The sequence below is a fragment of the Hemicordylus capensis genome, chromosome 2, assembly GCF_027244095.1.
Source record: "Hemicordylus capensis ecotype Gifberg chromosome 2, rHemCap1.1.pri, whole genome shotgun sequence".
NCBI classification, from domain to species: Eukaryota; Metazoa; Chordata; class Lepidosauria; order Squamata; family Cordylidae; genus Hemicordylus; species Hemicordylus capensis.
The window spans coordinates 181,578,516-181,597,835 of record NC_069658.1 but is presented as its reverse complement, the minus strand read 5'-3'; the positions used below and the strand labels follow the sequence as shown (position 1 = coordinate 181,597,835).

At 46.1% G+C, this 19,320-nt stretch overlaps 1 protein-coding gene across 27 annotated transcripts in view; it reads right to left on the bottom strand.

Moving 5' to 3' along the window:
• LOC128342168 (transcription initiation factor TFIID subunit 3-like) overlaps positions 1 to 19,320 on the bottom strand; it is a 186,803-nt gene that overhangs the window by 112,504 nt on the left and 54,979 nt on the right. The window contains exon 1 of one of the 27 annotated variants that reach the window (XM_053289155.1): positions 4,775 to 4,959. The exons of 25 other annotated variants lie outside the window; for them this stretch is intronic. In XM_053289155.1, the coding sequence (XP_053145130.1) occupies positions 4,775 to 4,865 (91 nt within the window). In that variant the 5' untranslated portion in view covers positions 4,866 to 4,959. Of the gene's footprint in view, positions 1 to 2,136; positions 2,312 to 4,774; positions 4,960 to 19,320 lie in introns of those variants that run through there. One more of the 27 variants, XM_053289154.1, reaches the window with a different exon arrangement.

Sequence of the window (19,320 nt, the reverse complement as noted above, 5' to 3'; positions counted from 1 at the left end):
AGCAGTTTAAGTGGCTGGTTCAATATCACCCAGCAAGGGTCATGGTCAAATGAGGATCCGAACTCAGGTCTCCCCTTCCTAGCCCAGCACTCTAACCTAAGTGGCTGCCTACATACTCACAGATTCCTGTTAGGGCAATCAGTCTCCATCCAGTGTACCTGACTTCGATTGTCAGTAACATTTGGCCTTTGGGATTTTCACTATCCCCATCTAAGCCACGTGCAGATAGTGTTCCAGCTCTCCATCTTCAGCCTCAGTACTAGCAAGCTTGGTAGGGCTACAATATCCTCATAAAAACCTATAGAAAAGAAACAGTCCCCACCCAGTCCAAGCAAGAATACTATACCTTGTTGAAATAGGATTTAAAACCCCTTACATGAGGTCCAATGTCTCATGAAACAAACAGGCTTCCTTATTAAAAGATATCATCAAGAAAAATGTCCTTAGTTTCGCCGAGGAGTGAAACCTGTGATAAACACAGTTATTATCTATTCTCTAGGCGGGAGCTGTGAAAACAGGGTATGGATTCCATGATAACACACAAAAAACTTGATCCCTTTCAATCTGGGAGGTTTTCCAGGTAATATGCAAACCAGTCCTTTGGAACTCCCCTCCACTTGCAGGAGTGGTCAAACCAAATTCCTTTCACCAATCCCACATCCGGGATCTGGAATGTCAAGATCCAGCTACTGTGAAGGTGAAGCAGGGCTGGCGATAGGACAGATTTATAAATTGAAGCCTCAAACCCTTTGACAATACTCTCAGTTTACATCAGAAATCATTAGCAGGAATATTTCTTACATATTGAAAAGATATTAAACAATAACTCCATTTGACTATTTGACCTAGAATTTCTTTTCCTTCTCACCCACAACAATAAGTGGCTGTTCAAAGACTTTCCTTCTCACTCAGTATTTGGAGTGAGGAGATCACATCTTCATGGGCCACACAGAAAACACAGAACCACAGGCCACACAGAAAACAAAAGGAAAACAATAGTATATATTATCACAAAGCCTTTCCCCAATCCCCCTTTAGCTCAAAAACATTACAGTCTTGTAATAAAGAAGCCAATACCACAGTAGAAAACTACATCCGACAAAAACAATTGCATCCCGTGTAACAAGGAATACACACGCAATCTGACATTGGGAGAATGGAGTAGACAAAACCCACCCTTTCTCCTGCATACCTTGCAACCATGTAGCAGCAGTCTCCCACTTTGCAGAAGAATCCAGCAACCATTCTCCCCCTTTGCAGAAGGAGGAAAACCCACAAAGAAGCCACTAAAACACTTTCACATATATAACAAAAGTCCCATCAGCAAAATGAATCGGCAAAAAGGCAGAATACCCTGCTCTGCATTCTAACCAAATGTGGAATTTCACACAAAACCTAACAGAAGCATAACTGGAATCAAAACATCCCCCTGGAATCAACATAAGACGCAGTCAATATTAAACAGTGTTAGATGGGGGGGGGGACAGAGTTATACACAGTTCCCCTAGAATTAACATCAGGCATAGTAACACTGAACACATACACAAACACCCCCACAGCAACCCTGAAATTAACATCAGACGCAGACAATATTTAAACAAAGCTCTTGATGGGAGGCAGAAAAGCTCACACGTTAGTGATACAATTTAATATCATTTCAAAAGCACACACACACATTCATAGCTCCCCTGGAACTAACAGCAAACGCAGTTAACCTTCAGACAAAGTATTTGGAGGGAGGCAGATAAGTTCGCATGTTAGGGATACATTCAAATTCCATTTTAACAAAATGAACAGTCACATATTTTAGACTGCATTTAAACAAAATAAAACTGTGGTTCCATTTAAATACCGTTTAAATAAAAACTTCCCTTTTGTCCTTCAAACGACAAGCCACATAGCAATACATTCCATCCTAATTCCCCTTCTTACTTACAAACTCTCCTCTCTCCTAAGCAGTGCGCTCTAAAGTGCGCTCCCTTACCCCTTCTCCCCCTTTCTCCCAGCCAAAACAACTAACCCAACACAGATAACATGTTTCCAGCAGGAAGGAAGAAAGAAAAGAGGGGGGAAAAACAGCCTTCCCTGCCTTTTTCAATTTCAGTCCACAAACTTTAGAACATATGTTAAACAAACCTCCCAGGCAGAAGTGGACAACCAACTGGACAGAAGTGGATAACCAATTCCCACCCGGGTACAAAACAATAGAAGTTGCAATATCACTTCCAAAAGCCATTTCGTTCCATCCAAGTCATAACAAAACCATATTTTTGAAAAAGACCAATCATTTTGCCTTAACGGGACGCCACCCGCAAGAAGCAGTCAGGTCTATAAAACACATTCCAACGGGGCTCATGACTCCCCTTCCAAAATCGCTCTGAGCATTCCCCATCACGATATGGGGCTTGGGAGTGGGACTCAAACCAAGTGGGACCTCCACCCACCCTGTGCACCTGGACTCTAGTGTCCAGGCTTGCACAACACTCACCCGTTCCTTGGGACTTTAACCCTTGCGCGCTTCTCAACCAGTGATCTCTGGACTCTCTGGACTCCTCTCTGGACTCCTCACTTGTGGTGGCCACTCGGGGGCTGCTCTGCTCGTGAAAAAGGACCCGGGAAACTGCCCGGTAGCCGGCATGCCCTTTTCACCCAGCAAGAGCCCCGGAGGGGACGCACCGCCCAGTGGGGTCCCTGATTGCACCCCATATCCCAGCCACGGCACCACTTGCTGTATCAGGGTAACCTTGTCCCCAACAAGGAGGTTCGTTCCTGGGCAGATGGAGCCCAATAATCATCAGCCCAGATGAGATAACAAGATCAAAGGTTTTATTCTGCCTTAAGAACAGAGGTGTTACTTTGGCTTTCGCTCAAAGCAAGACAAAGGAATATTCAAACATCCATATCTTTATACATGACAAATGCAAAAGTCATCCTCACAAGAAAACAACATATGATGCCAAGGTGCCTAACCCAGGCCAGAAAACAAACTCTAAACACGTACGCAGGCAGACTGCCAACATCTTCCTAGTCATATCAACCCCTTCTACATATCAGCTTCAGTACATTCCACAGACGGTCGCAGTAACCTATGGGGGATGGAAGACCACTAGATAGAATACACAGTAGTAAGCATCCTTCTAGCAGAGCAGATCCTTGAGTTTAGTTAAACATAATGGCGTTGCTTATGTCATGCTGTGAACCTCTATGCATTTCTGATTTACTATACATCAGCATGAAGAGGGCCAGAAAGGGCCAGCAAGAACGTGCCTCCTGGCCATGAAGGAGGAGGATTCATGGAGAACAGGGCTTGCCTGTAAAGCAGAACCCATTTTAGCCCTCCCAGAGATGGTGATATGAAAGGAAACCCCTTCATTCATTCCCTGGGCCTGCTTTGGATCTTCTTTACAGATATCATGGGAGCGTTGTGGAATTAAAAGGGCATGGCTGAAGTTGTCCTCAGGTTGAATTCAAACCCAGTTATCCATGGATCCTATATCTGCGGTTTAGCATATCCGTGGTCGGGCAATTGACACCTGACCCCGGCATACAGGGAAAGGAAATGGTTAATTTCCATGTATCCACGGTATGGAGATGCCCGAAAATATCCTCCAACAATATGTCCAGATGCCGTTTTGTAAAAGGGAGCTCATTCAGTTTTTAAAAACACTATTTTCTGCAAAAGAAATTGCTGAATAATGGAAAGGACTAAGACGGGGGTGGGTGGGTGGGTGGATGGCTAGCTGGGTGCCCGCAGAGCACAGTAGGGTGCATTATTTCACTCTTTTAAACGTTCTGTGGCCATTTCCCCAGCGATTTTTTCATTGACTTAATGCCTTGGTATATGCCGTTTCGGAATCGGCGGTTGTAGCAGAGAATGGAACCCTCCCGGATACTGAGGTCCGCCTGTATATCCCTTCCTTGAGCGGTATGGGATCCAGCCACAGACAAGCACACTCTTCCAGAAACATACAAACTGGGACCGAGTGTTGAGACCGTGCAGTACAAGACTAACAAGAAGTCTGCAATGGGGAAGTGACTGAAAAGGTGCAGCTTGACACACCTCCTCACATAGGCGACAAGGAGAAGGAATGGCCAACTTCTGCATCCTATATCTGTCCACACTGGAGCAAGTGTGGTGTAGAGTTGGACTAGGACTGGGGAGCCCTGAGTTCAAATCCCTGTTCAGCCATGAAGCTCATTGGGTGACTCTGGGCCAGTCACTTATTTCTCAGCCTAACCTACCTCACAGGCTTGTTGTGAGGGTAAACCTAACACCGCTTCAAACACAGGAAGCAATGAAGAATCCACCTTCCCTTTTGATCAAGCCCCCCCAAGGTCAGCCAAACCGACAGAAAGCAGCTCTCGTCAAGGAGGTGGCTGCACCGCTGGTGACCCACCAGGCATGGACAGGGCCTTGATGGATGCTCAGCAACTCCCCTGTCTTTGCGGTGCTGGGAAGTAAGCAGAACCAGGGAGTTTCATTACACTCCTGGTGGGCTATGGGGGGTGGGGGTGGCACAAGCCCTGCAGATCTGGACTCCTGGAGACATTTGTCCATCCAGGGCAATCTCAGAATCAAGATTCAGATGACACTAGTGTTAGTCTAAAAGTCTCGCAGAAGTCGAGATGTGGTAATTTCAATCAATGGACAGCTCGGGCTTCACGGAGACTTCCGATCTCAGGTCTTGTCTGTGCCTTCCATCCTCCTCCTAGTTATCTCCCTCTGGGATGGATGGTTTGTCCCCACCCCCCTAAGAAACCCTTTGAAACATACCAGGACGGCAACACGGATTCAGCACAAGGCATTCGCTGCCCACAGTTCTGGCTGGTGCCCACAGAGAGAGGCAGCAAGGAGGACTCACCATCCCTCAGGCAGGAAGAAGCCGGTCTTTCCAAGCCAGATCCCTTTCCTCCTGTGTGTGTGTCAGGACTCCTGCCAGAGGCCCAGGGGGAGCGGGGAGGAGTTCCCTCACTGGGGTGGGATCCTTGCCTGGAAGGGATTCCCAGGAGGCTGCTGCCACCATCCACTTTATTATTTTGATGTGGGGAAACATGCTCCCCATATACGGTGCCTGGGGGTGGGGGATTAAGTGGCCAAACCCTCCCCCAAGGGCTGAGCAGTCTCACTTACTTCACCAATCAATGCTTAGTATTTAGTTCTACAAGAATCTCCATGTGTTTTCTCTAAAGAGCTGCAACAACTAGACCATCCTCTGCTACCTACTCTGGAAATGGAGTGTGTGCTCATTCCTTAGTGCTCTGCTGCTTTACCTACTGGGGGTGAAAATTAACAACCTCCAACAACAATCACTGACGTCTGTGTTCTAAATTGCTTCCTCTTTTGCCTGGTTTATTTTTCTTCCCTGCAGAAAATGTATGGAGGCTAGAAAAGTGATGTTCCCCTGACATTTGCAAGAGTGGGAAAGGCAGAAACACCACTGGAGAGACACAACCCAATCAATCAGGGAGTCTAGAAGGAAGGGCACGGCCTGCTCCCCACCCGTTAAAATGTTGAAAGTTGATCTTTATGGAAGGAGCGGAGGCAGCAGTGCCCGGGCTGATGCCTTGCCTGCACATTCTCCAAGTGATGTGCTTGCATGGTGGCCCGTTTGAAGAACTACTCCGAGAGAGAGAAAATAAGATTCCAAGAGCAGAATTACATTATCAATTGATTTATTTTATTTAACGTATTTATGTACCACCCAAAACTTATGTCTCTGGGAGGCTTACAATAAACAGTACACATTATATAAAAATAAAACATTAATATAATGTATTGTTCTTGGTATGAAAATGTGAAAGACACCAATTTTTGTGTGATGCTGAAAACAAAATCCTGCAATTAATACATCCTTTATTGGGTCTTTCTGGCAAAATGAAGAGAGCATCTCAGAACGGAAAACTTCTTCTGGCCATGACTTCCTGATGGGGGAAAGAAGGGCTGGATAAGGGCCACAACAGGTGGTTGTGTCTTATAGACAGGTCAGTCGAGCCGAATGATGTCTTCCCATTCATCAGTGGTCCAGATCCCATTGGCCTGTACATTGGGTTGTGTGGTCTTCCAGTCCCATGCCTTCACAGGTATCTTCCATGGTTGGCTTCGATGTACTGGAGGGCTTCACACGGTACACGTACCCTGAGTTCTATGAACTGGGTCCAACAGAGTGTGAATTTGGAAATCAGGGACCTGTGTAACATAAAGGACAGGAGGGTTAATGGAATGCATTTTTTGAAAAAGCCTTGCCATGAACTGGAGCACAACCTTTGTGGAAAAGCAAGATCTATATAGTAGTAGTAGTAGTAGTAGTAGTAGTAGTAGTAGTGACTAATAAGAACATTCTGCTTTCTCCAGGAAGGCTGACAGCAGGATACCATCCATCCTCAGGCAGTCATAACTCTACATTATTGACCCTTCCAGGAGAATTAACACTTCCTGGGGAATATCACTCAGTCAGTTTCATGGGAAAGCTAGCATTTGTCACAGGTGGTCTTAGTCCAAGTGTAGCACACTCTCTAAAACACTGCTCTGGCTGTAAGCATGACGCACCATTTTTGAAAAATGCTGGAACCAAGCTGGCCCTCATACATACAAATGATATTCCCCAAGAACTGGTGATTCTCTTGGAAGGGTCAATAATGTGGAGCTTGACTGCCTGAGGATGGATGGCATCCTGCTTTCAGCCTTCCTGGGGGAAGCTTCTTCTTACTATTCACTACTACTATTTATATAGACTGCTTTTCCATAAATGTTTCCAAAGCCGTTTACATAGAAAAAGAAACACAAAATGAAGGGCCTCACTGTTTCCTCACCTGGACTTTGACTGTGGCTTGAAACACAGTTAACTCTTTCTTCTACCTCCAACACAAGGTTGGTTAAAAAGAAAAGAGCAGGTTCGTCTTTCAGGCAGAATTTGCCCACCATTCTTGACCTTCTCATTGAGGAGCCCTTGAGATGCCTCTGTGGGATCCCAGGGTTCCCCAAAACACAGTTTGAAAACCCAGCTGCAGACGATTCAATTGCTTGATGTCTGGTGGGCTCCTTCTTGTTTATGCTCCCTCCACCAAGACAGATGCTCTGTGCTTCCTGGGAGGAGCATTTCATCATAGGGTGGTCAGGTAGCTCATTTTCTTCCCCCCAGACATGGATCCCAAATCATACTAGAATTTCTTGCCTGATTTGGCCTGTATTCCTCCATTCCACACGTTCACATCATCTTCTCCCTGAAAGGAGAGCTCCGAGCAGTCTTCCAGTTGTAAGGGAGACAAAAATACACCTTGTATGAACAAAAATATTTCATAGAGGCTGCAGTTGAGCACTGGAAACACACAAAACTGAGAATAAGCTACATCTGAATTGGTCACCTTTGCGCATATAACCTCTGCTACAAATTGAATGAGACGTCTCTAGTGGATTTGAAGATATGCAGAGATGCAAGAGCCAAATTGAAAGAATGTTGATCCCTGGAACTGCCTGCAAAAAAGAAAGTGCTCACGGGCCATTCTAAAGCGCCCAAGAAGCTTAAGCACTTAGGGGCGAAGGGCGAAAAGCCTAAAAAGAAGAAAAAGACTAAGGCTTCCCTCATGCTGAAGGCGCCTATGGGCGAAAGGCTCCAGTTGAAGGCACTCCTAGGGCGTATAGATTGGGCTATCACTTTCCTTTCGGCCTTGCTCCTGTCTGAAGGGTCTCACGCTGTGGCCCAACCTTGCTCGTCCCCCCCCCCATTTTTCTTCTATGTATCTTATATCTAAGTTGTCGATTTATAGAGTCTGAGAGACTGCGGATCGCTCTACAAGACCAGAACTGGGCAAGCTGGGCTGGACAGAGGGAGTAAGGGTCCTGCTTAAATCTGATTGGCCCTGTCTCAGAGCATGCAGTGACTGACAACCCACCGTGTGAAGGATGCCCTCCCCATACTTGAAAAAGAACCCTTCAGGGTAAGTCTACCAATGTTTCTTTTCTCCCGCCTCTCAGCTGATCGGCGGGTGGGCGGGGCTTCCACGGAGGCTTCTGTGTAGGCCTCTGTGAAGCCTGAACTCCAGTAGGGCCCAAGCCAGCCAGGAAGGAGGAGGCAGCCAGAGTGGCCACCACTGTTCTCTGCAGCAGCAGACCCCTTGCTGCCCTGCCCGGTAGAGTGTGAACTCCTTTTTGTGGTGACCTTCCCCGCCCTGGATATATAGGCATCTGCTTGCCATAGGGCTTTGATATGTGGGGGGGCGGGGGGAGGGACTGAGAAGTCTCTGGATATTTATTTTTAAACAGCTTGGAAAATTTGCTGGCTTAAAAAAAACTATCTAAAAAGTCCTATAAGTGGCTTGTTTCATGGCAGAAAATTACAAAAACTTCTGGAAGAAACAGTATTATATTTCTTTCATTCATTCATTCATTCATTCATTCATTTATAAAAGCACTTATGTTCAAGTTGTTTTGCAACCCAGAAGGTCTGAGTGAGAACTGTGAAGCATGTCTTGTGCTTTTATTTTATTTTATTTTATTTTTCTTGTGTGTGAACTGCTCCCCAATAACTTGCAGGGACTTCAGGGTAAATCTGGCCAACATGTGAATGCAGCACCTCAATTCCAGAGGAGATGTGTGTTAAAGGGCTTTAAAAGCCTGGTGTGAAAAGACTCCTGGAATCAAACTTGACTGAATTTGTTCAGAATTCTGAGAAAACAAACATAGGCTCACCCTGCATGGTTGAAAGTCTCCTTTGCTAATCTGCAGCGAGGGGGCCATTTTAATCATTCATCTTTCTAGTGTGTTCTAGGCATTAAAAGTAAAACAAATGTATAGTACTCAATGTATATCACTATATACTGTGAAGTGTGCATGCGTGTATTCAATGAAATGTATTTCCAGGCAGCATACTTATTTTGGAATATCAGACTTAACTCCTTGGGGGCCTGGGGTGTGCGGAGGCCCTGGACTTTGAGTGGGGGGGGGCATTTTAAAATCTCGTCTCTGGGCCCACTCCAACCTTGCTACGCCCCTGGGCTAATTCATACATACATATTCACCCAGCTCATGGCTAAATGTCCGAAACAACAACTCCATGGAAAAGCTTTGCGCTTGAGGTGATATGGAGGTTGCAATTGTGGTGTTGTTAGGGGAGCCTATTCAGAGATGCGAGTTACCACCTGATGTTTCAATGATCCAGTGAATATGTGACACACATTCATCAACCTTAAGTAAGAACAACGATCAGAGTATGTTCCTGTCAATCTTACTTAACGGCCATTGAGATGATCTGCAAGTGGAAGGTCACTGCACTCTCCACTCACATCACAGGTATTTTGGATACTATCTCTTATTCAGTTCCTTTACAACCTTTTCCAGATTGATCAAAACTATAATGCCCTATTCTCAGGCTTTGATGATATTTTCCAAAATATCTCATGGATATTATCCATTTGCCATTTGGAGTTGGTAGCCCAAAAGATGGATGTTTCTAGATAGGGCCTCAATACTTACTAGTACATTTTATCTCTCCAGTGGTAATAGTCTGCTGTTCTGAGTTAGCAGGTTAACTTAGAAACAGCAGCAGGTAGAGATGAGATTCTAACAGCTAGAGACGGGATTCTGAATGGAATGCTAAAGGCCCGCAACCAATGGGCAGGGCGAATTGCACAACAGTTTCACCCCAAACTCTTGCCCCGATCTCAGTCGGGAAGCAATTGTGCCTACAGGAACTGCACAACTGCTCTGTCCAGGTGGCTGCAGGCCATTGAACATGACTGTAGAGCTGTGCCAAGAACCCACCGAAAAGCGGCTCCTGCCGGGCCCAGATCCTATTGAAAGGGAATCCATTGCACAGTAAATGTGTAAAATCAGGCTTTAGGGAATGATTCTTTTGCCTAGTGTCTGTATATCATAATGCTTATGCCACTGGAATTCTTGAGAGAGCCAGCAGCAACACTCACCAGCACTCCTTTCAGAGGAGACGATTCAGGAACAAACTGAGCATAGCGTTAGAGACAAACAAAATCCCCAACATTGATAGTAGATGGACACACGTAAAAGGATCCTTGTCAGTGAGGGCTGGGACATGAAGCATCAGAGCGGAAGGTAGGCAACCACATTTCCAAGTGATGCACTGGAGGTTTCCCCGATGGAAGGGACAGAGGTGGTGCATTGATATGGGGGAAAGTGAGGAGGTGCACTCAGGCACATCAGTGGGGTGGCAGCTAAACCAAAAGCAAGCCCGCTCCTGTCTGCATGGCCCCATCAGGGCTTCTGCTTCTTAGCATGCTACAGTGCAACACAAGGTTGAGAACTCAGTAGCCTGATTCACGTGTTATGTTCACCACTTGCACAATGAGGGTACGTTGTTCACAGAGACTGCTCTGTACACAAGAAGAGTGATTCACATGTTATGTTGAAGACAAGTGCAGCAGTACGCATCTTAGAGCTGTATCAAACACTTGTGGGGCCAGTACCCAGGTTCCCTTTAAAAATGAAGCCCATCCTGTCATTCACAGAAAAACATGGACAAGTGGACAGATGTCTGTACACTAGTACAACATAATGTCTGAATAAGGCTTCCCTGGTGTGTGGGTGTGTGTGTGCGCATGAGTGGACAGAAAACATTCTCCCTGTAAAACCTTGTGGTCAATCTGTATTGCAGACACTTTGAAAGGAGGGCTTACCCAAGAGGGGCAAAGCACTACAGACAAACATGAGTCTACTATCCCCCAACCTTGCCAGACTTGTGCTTTGGTGGTAATCCTGCCTTCCAAAATGCTGGAATCATATCTGTCTTATAGTCTGGAATAAAAATCCCCAAGTCCACATCATTGCTGTAAGGTCCTTGAATGGACTTTGGGGTACGTTCGGCTGGTGTATGAACGCACACTCTCCTCCGGAGGAGATTCGGGGTAACAGCCCTTTCTGTAAAGCCCCCAGGACAAACAGAGAGGTGTTAAGGGCTCTCTCGAAGGACAACAATGAACCCGAGTTCTAGTCCAGCAATATCGAGAGGACCACCGGTCGAGGACCTCTGGAAGCAAACAATGATAAAGGTGTGTGTGTGTGTGTGTGTGTGAATTCTCAGTCCCGGGTTGGCCTGTGGTTACCCGCAGCTGTGCCCCATTCACTGCCCTGCCCACCAGCCTCCACTGGCAGAAGAGACCCCTTCTGTTCCTGGCTTCTGTTGACCAACCAAAGTTTGGGGGATTCCTGTGGAGAACCAAAGGGATCTCTCCCTTCAAGGAACAGCTGTAGACTGAGCAGTGGGAAGTGGATCCCTTGACCCTTGAAGTGATGCCCTGACTTGAATGACTTGCCCCCCACCTCTCCAGGGGGCACAGTGGAGTGAGTATGTATGTACGTATGTAATATCCCGCTTTTCCTCCAAGGAGCCCAGAGCAGCGTGCGTGGTTGTGTTTATCCTCACAACAAGCCTGTGAGGTGGGCGAGGCTGAGAGAGACGTGACTGGCCCAGAGTCCCCCAGGGAATGTCATGGCTGAACGGGGATTAGAGCTCCGTTCTCCCCAGTCCTCGTCCAACACGCTAACCATGACACCACCCTGGAGGCAGTGTTGCCTGGAAGACCAGAACCACCAACAGCCCAAATTAGACCTTGAAAGAGGCTTCCATGAAGGGGGGAAATCCCAAAGCAACAGTTTTTGCCCGACTCAACTGCTGCCACTTGAGTCAGGGGACAGAGAGCTCAGGTGCACCCGTCTCCCCGGGGAGCCCTCCTGCATGCCAGCCACATATACCTGTGTGTGACATCACATTAGGGGGCGTGGCCATAAGCTGAAAGGGCCCAGGTGGCCCTCTGGAGCTCTTTCCCTAGCTGGCTTTGTTGTCAGCTGGAGGTCTTCTTGGTTCAAGGTGGCTCCTAGGCAGCTGGGCGGCTTGGGTTCTTGGAGAGGAAGGGGAGGAGAGCTGGTAGGAAGCCTGAATGGTCCCCTTTGCTAAGCAGGATCCATCCTGGTTTACATGGGAAGGGGAGACTACATCATGTGAGCCCTGTAAGATATTCCCCCCTCAGGGGATGGAGGGGCCGCTCTGGGAAGTGCACCTGCAGGCTGGCATGCAGAAGGTTCCAGATTCACTCCCTGGCAGCATCTGCAAGATAGGGCTGAGAGAGGCTCCTGCCTGCAATCTTGGAGAAGCCGCTGCCCGTCCGAGGAGACAATCTGGAGCTAGATGGACCAAGGGTCTGACTCAGTATATGGCAGCTTCCAGGGTGTGTGGCGCCATGGATGCAAAGAGCCAAGCTGACCAAGGAAAGAAGCTACTAGCCAGAGCAGCCAGGGACTGTGGGAGCGACGGAGGAACAGCAGCATCCCGCTGAGAATGCAAAGCATTGAGGACCTTCCTGTATTCCTCGGTAACCGCTGGAAGAGGTGAGGTGTGCCATCAAGTCAATTTCGACTCCTGGCACCCACAGAGCCCCGTGGTTGTCTTTGGTAGAATACAGGAGGGGTTGACCATTGCTATCTCCTACACAGTGTGAGATGATGCCTTTCAGCATCTTCCTATATCACTGCTGCCCGATAGAGGTTTTTCCCATAGTACCAGCGGGGATTGGAACTGGCAACCTCTGGCTCCCTAGTCTAGTCGTTTTCCAGCCGTGCTATTACTCCATCTGCTTACTTATAGCTTCGCCCAGGACTGGATTAGCCCTCCCCAGTAAAAACTATATTGGGAAACACTCAACAGTAGCTTGGGAACTAGAAAGTGTCACAAGCAGGAAAAACAGGGACAAGCAAGGAAGCTGATACTCATAATATTTCTATACCACTTTCCAAGAAAAGTCCTCTTAAGTAGTATACATAAATATGAATAAATTTTAAAAATGGCTCCCTGTCCCCCAAAGGGCTCAGAATCTAAAAAAGAAACATAAGATAGACACCAGCAACAGTCACTGGAGGGATGCTGTGCTGGAGATGGATAGGGCCAGTTGCTCTCCCTCTGCTACATATAAGAGAATCACCACTTTCAAAAGTTGCCTCTTTGCTCTTTTAGCTGGGATACTAGTAGTAGCAATGATGATGATGATGATGGTAGTGGTGGTGGTGGTGGTGGTATCAAATGCAGTCAATAACATCTACTAGATTGTGTGTAAATATAATAATAATAATAATAATAATAATAATAATAATAATAATTATAATAAATATAATTATTTTTTTAATATATATATATCTTTATTTAGAAGATAGAAAGCACCATGGTCCTCAGTTCTTGTTTCTTTCTTGTTACTATTATCTGTAGACTGTTTTTCAACAAAAAGCAAACTCTTCTCAGAGCAGTTTGCACAGGGGAAAGGTTTGCTGTCCCCAGAGGGCTCACAGTCCACGAAGAGAGAAGGGAGACCCCAGCAAGAGCCGCTGGAGGGATGCCGTGGTGGGGCTGGACAGGGCCAGATGCTCTCCCCCTGCTTAACCTAAAGGGCATCACCGATTTGCTGGGTGCCCCGTTGCTCAGTCCACAGGGGGACCTTGCCTCTCCAAGCAGACCGGGCTAATCATTCCTTGACTTTTATTTGAACATCTGCGCCCTGCCTTTCTCCACAGGCCCCAAGTGGCCAACCAAAACTAAAATCCCATAGAAAGCAAAAAGGTCATTTCCCAAAGCGCCATGAAATGGAGCACACCCCACATGCTGTAGGGGGCAGAGCAGGCACTGGAAAACTACCACTAGAAGACAAACAACCCTGTTCAAAGCAGCCATTGAGCAGCAACTGTTACCCAGCAACCATCAATGATAGAACCCTGGCCCTGTTTGAGCAGGAAGAACTGTCCTTCTGGCCTTCCTCTTCCCTGGGGGAACCTCTCCTCCTGTGCCTTTCAAAGCAACCCAAGAAAAGTGTCAGGAGATAAGGATGAGAGGAGGATCTGGAGCCCAATTCTCACTCAGCCTGAAGCTCCCTAGGGGGAATTGGGGCCAATCTCTTGCTATCTACCCAACCTTATAAGATGGTTGTGAGGCTAAAAGGTGAGTGGGGAGCAAAGGAAGAGATCCATGTACATTCATTGCCCTGAGCTTTTGGCCAACGGGTGGGTAAGACTATAATTGCTTGCTAGTGGCGAATTAGTATAAATATTCTGTCTATTTTGTGGGGAAATGTCTAATGTGATGCCTTTATAATTCACAGTTATATCTGGGAAATAGCTACAGCGAGAAAGAAGGTAAGCAGCTGCTTCTTCTTCTTCTTCTTCTTCTTCTTCTTCTTCTTCTTCTTCTTCTTCTTATTCTTATTCTTATTCTTATTCTTATTCTTATTCTTATTCTTATTCTTATTCTTATTCTTCAACTACTCCTCCTCCTCCTCCTCCTCCTCCATAAGCTTATATACAGCCTTGGGTTTATTCCCTCTTTTTGACAGTTAAAGCACCACATTTTCATTGATGCCAAAAGACAGAAGAAGTTAACCAGTAGGGCACACATCTTGGGGTGCCTCTGTTATGGCACAAGAGATATTCCCAGACTGATTGGGCAAGGTTCGGACCACAATGTGTGTCTGGACATTTAAATTTGCATTCTGATTGGGCAAGACCTCTAGGGTTTTTAAATTCTGTCTTGATTGAATTGGGCAAGATCTCTAGGATTTTTAAATTGTATATGGAATTGGGCAAGATCAAGGCCTGTGTGGGCCTCGATTTTTAAATTGCATCCCCCAGCTTGACATTGACATTTGTATTCTGATTGGGCAAGACCTCTAGGGTTTTTAAATTCTGTAAGGAATTGGGCAAGATCAGGGCCTGTGTGGGCCTCGATTTTTAAATTGCATCCCCCAGCTTGACTGAGCACACAATCTCTAGGTTCCCTTAGAGTGAATTGGGCATGATACCATTTTTTAAAAAAAGACCATTGTCTGGGCAGCTTTAGGCCAGTGGACTGGAGTCCCATGAGCTTGGAATCTCCAATGGCTCAACTGGGCAAGACGATTGGTGTCTTTAAACTCTGTCAGGGCCTTGTGGACATATTTTTTAGCCAGGGGTGTAGTGTTAAATTTGGATCGACTGACCACCCACTTTGATTCATGCTCTTGATCAAGACTGAATCAAATGGATCACGTTGCGTGTTTTATATGCGCTGTGTCCCAAGTGTTTGTTGACCCATGAAGAGATGACTTCTTGTTTAGTGCACTCATGGCCATCTCGGATCCTTATTCCTTACTCAAGGAAAAAAGCATTGATTTTGAATGCTGGGCTCAAGGTTTTGATGTTTTTCATGTCTATTGATAAAATGGTAGAAATCATTTCACATGCAAATGTTTAAATTGATTATGTCATGCAAGGGTTTTGAGAACTGTCTTGACTAAAGAATTAGTCTGATTGCCTTGTCAGCAAGAAAGGTTCTTGCAGCCTAGGTGCAAATCCTGCTATCTTGCACAGACACAACAAGCCTTGTGGAAGGTTGTGTCTTTGTTGAAGATGATGTTTAGCTGTTTAGCATTCAAGACTCTTCAGACATGGATTGCGTGAACGCCCGGCCTGAGAAATGGACACCAGAGGGAATGGAGGCGAATGCACCTGCTTAAGGAGAGGAAGGCAGATCACCAAAGGCGGCGGGAGTCCTGTGGTGAGGATGGGGTGAGTAACTGGGCCTGACTGGTTGGATGATGCCCCGTCTGTGTTGGGCTTCTTCCATAACAGATGCCGAATTAGTAAATAAATTTGAGGCAGTCTAACATTTCTCAATGACTCTCTTACAGAGGTTGGGAGAAGCTAAGAAGAAGGAGAGAAGAGACTCTACACTGGAAGAACACACTTTGGGAAGAGCAGAATCAGCCACTTCATCATTTTGGTTTCCCTCTTCTGCTGCACCTTCTCCAGTTCGACAGTATCCCTTCTTTTGTAATCTGGTGACTGGAACGATACACAGTAAGTTTTCCAAATGTGGCAAAATACCAGGCTCTAGTTTCCCAGGCACCATGAAATTGGGGCACACACCCCATGCAGTGGGGAAATAGCAAGCTGTAAAAAATGTCTCCTCCGCTTCCTGACTCCAAACCCAGAGCAGACTTGCCCACCAACCCTGTTCAAAGCAGGCCGTGACCAGCCACATCCACCGCATTGGAACCCTGGCCCAATTTGAGCAGGGAGAACAGTATGACTGGTCTTCTCCTCCCTCAGGGTTGCCATCTTGCCCGGACCTTGCAGCGTTCAAAGCTACCCAAATGATGTGCCAGGCGTTAGTATGTAATCAGGACTTGGCTTCCAATCCTCACCCAGACGAAAGGTCCATGGGGGAAACTTGAGCAATCTCTTGCTACTTTCCCTCCATTATGAGACAATTGTTATGAGGTTAAATCATGAGTGAGGTGCACAGGAAGAGATGGATGTACATTGCCCCAAGCTTTTGGCCAAAGGGTGAAATGAAAAAGTACTCAGAACATTGCCTAACACAATGTCTGTATCATTCACAGTTACTTCTGAGGAACAGTTACAACTGGAAAGAAGGTCAGCTTCATGTTGTTGTTGTTGTTGTTGTTGTTGTTGTTATAGCCCAGTAAGCTTTCATACCACCTTGGGTTTATTCCCTCTTTTTGACAGTTAAAGCACCACATTTTCATTGATGCCAGGAGATGTTGAACAGTAGGGCACACATCATGGGGTGCCTCTGTTATGGCACAAGAGATATTCCCAGACTGATTGGGCAAGGATCGGACCACAATGTGTGTCTGGACATTTAAATTTGCATTCTGATTGGGCAAGACCTCTAGTGTTTTTAAATTCTGTCTTGATTGAATTGGGCAAGATCTCTAGGATTTTTAAATTGTATATGGAATTGGGCAAGATCAAGGCCTGTGTGGGCCTCGATTTTTAAATTGCATCCCCCAGCTTGACATTGACATTTGTATTCTGATTGGGCAAGACCTCTAGGGTTTTTAAATTCTGTAAGGAATTGGGCAAGATCAGGGCCTGTGTGGGCCTCGATTTTTAAATTGCATCCCCCAGCTTGACTGAGCACACAATCTCTAGGTTCCCTTAGAGTGAATTGGGCATGATACCATTTTTTTAAAAAAGACCATTGTCTGGGCAGCTTTAGGACAGTGGACTGCAGTCCCATGAGCTTGGAATCTCCAATGGCTCAACTGGGCAAGACGATTGGTGTCTTTAAATTCTGTCAGGGCCTTGTGGACATCTTTTTTAGCCAGGGGTGTAGTGTTAAATTTGGATCGACTGACCACCCACTTTGGTTCATGCTCTTGATCAAGACAGAATCAAATGGATCACGTTGCGTGTTTTATATGTGCTGTGTCCCAAGTGTTTGGTGACCCATGAAGAGATGACTTCTTGTTTAGTGCACTCATGGCCATCTCGGATCCTTATTCCTTACTCAAGGAAAAAAGCATTGATTTTGAATGCTGGGCTCAAGGTTTTGATGTTTTTCATGTCTATTGATAAAATGGTAGAAATCATTTCACATGCAAATGTTTAAATTGATTATGTCATGCTAGGGTTTTGAGAACTGTCTTGACTAAAGAAATAGTCTGATTGCCTTGTCAGCAAGAAAGGTTCTTGCAGCCTAGGTGCAAATCCTGCTATCTTGCACAGACACAACAAGCCTTGTGGAAGGTTGTGTCTTTGTTGAAGATGATGTTTAGCTGTTTAGCATTCAAGACTCTTCAGACATGGATTGCGTGAACGCCCGGCCTGAGAAATGGACACCAGAGGGAATGGAGGCGAATGCACCTGCTTAAGGAGAGGAAGGCAGATCACCAAAGGCGGCGGGAGTCCTGTGGTGAGGATGGGGTGAGTAACTGGGCCTGACTGGTTGGATGATGCCCCGTCTGTGTTGGGCTTCTTCCATAACAGATGCCGAATTAGTAAATAAATTTGAGGCAGTCTAACATTTCTCAATGACTCTCTTACAGAGGTTGGGAGAAGCTAAGAAGAAGGAGAGAAGAGACTCTACACTGGAAGAACACACTTTGGGAAGAGCAGAATCAGCCCCTTCATCATTTTGGTTTCCCTCTTCTGCTGCACCTTCTCCAGTTCGACAGTATCCCTTCTTTTGTAATCTGGTGACTGGAACGATACACAGTAAGTTTTCCAAATGTGGCAAAATACCAGGCTCTAGTTTCCCAGGCACCATGAAATTGGGGCACACACCCCATGCAGTGGGGAAATAGCAAGCTGTAAAAAATGTCTCCTCCGCTTCCTGACTCCAAACCCAGAGCAGACTTGCCCACCAACCCTGTTCAAAGCAGGCCGTGACCAGCCACATCCACCGCATTGGAACCCTGGCCCAGTTTGAGCAGGGAGAACAGTATGACTGGTCTTCTCCTCCCTCAGGGTTGCCATCTTGCCCGGACCTTGCAGCGTTCAAAGCTACCCAAACGATGTGCCAGGCGTTAGTATGTAATCAGGACTTGGCTTCCAATCCTCACCCAGACTAAAGGTCCATGGGGGAAACTTGAGCAATCTCTTGCTACTTTCCCTCCATTATGAGACAGTTCTGAGGTTAAATCATGAGTGAGGTGCACAGGAAGAGATGGATGTACATTGCCCCAAGCTTTTGGCCAAAGGGTGAAATGAAAAAGTACTCAGAACATTGCCTAACACAATGTCTGTATAATTCACAGTTACTTCTGAGGAACAGTTACAACTGGAAAGAAGGTCAGCTTCATGTTGTTGTTGTTGTTGTTGTTGTTGTTGTTGTTGTTATACCCCAGTAAGCTTTCATACCACCTTGGGTTTATTCCCTCTTTTTGACAGTTAAAGCACCACATTTTCGTTGATGCCAGGAGATGTTGAACAGTAGGGCACACATCTTGGGGTGCCTCTGTTATGGCACAAGAGATATTCCCAGACTGATTGGGCAAGGTTCGGACCACAATGTGTGTCTGGACATTTGAATTTGCATTCTGATTGGGCAAGACCTCTAGGGTTTTTAAATTCTGTCTTGATTGAATTGGGCAAGATCTCTAGGATTTTTAAATTGTATATGGAATTGGGCAAGATCAAGGCCTGTGTGGGCCTCGATTTTTAAATTGCATCCCCCAGCTTGACATTGACATTTGTATTCTGATTGGGCAAGACCTCTAGGGTTTTTAAATTCTGTAAGGAATTGGGCAAGATCAGGGCCTGTGTGGGCCTCGATTTTTAAATTGCATCCCCCAGTTTGACTGAGTACACAATCTCTAGGTTCCCTTAGAGTGAATTGGGCATGATACCATTTTTTAAAAAAATACCATTGTCTGGGCAGCTTTAGGACAGTGGACTGGAGTCCCATGAGCTTGGAATCTCCAATGGCTCAACTGGGCAAGACGATTGGTGTCTTTAAATTCTGTCAGGGCCTTGTGGACATATTTTTTAGCCAGGGGTGTAGTGTTAAATTTGGATCGACTGACCACCCA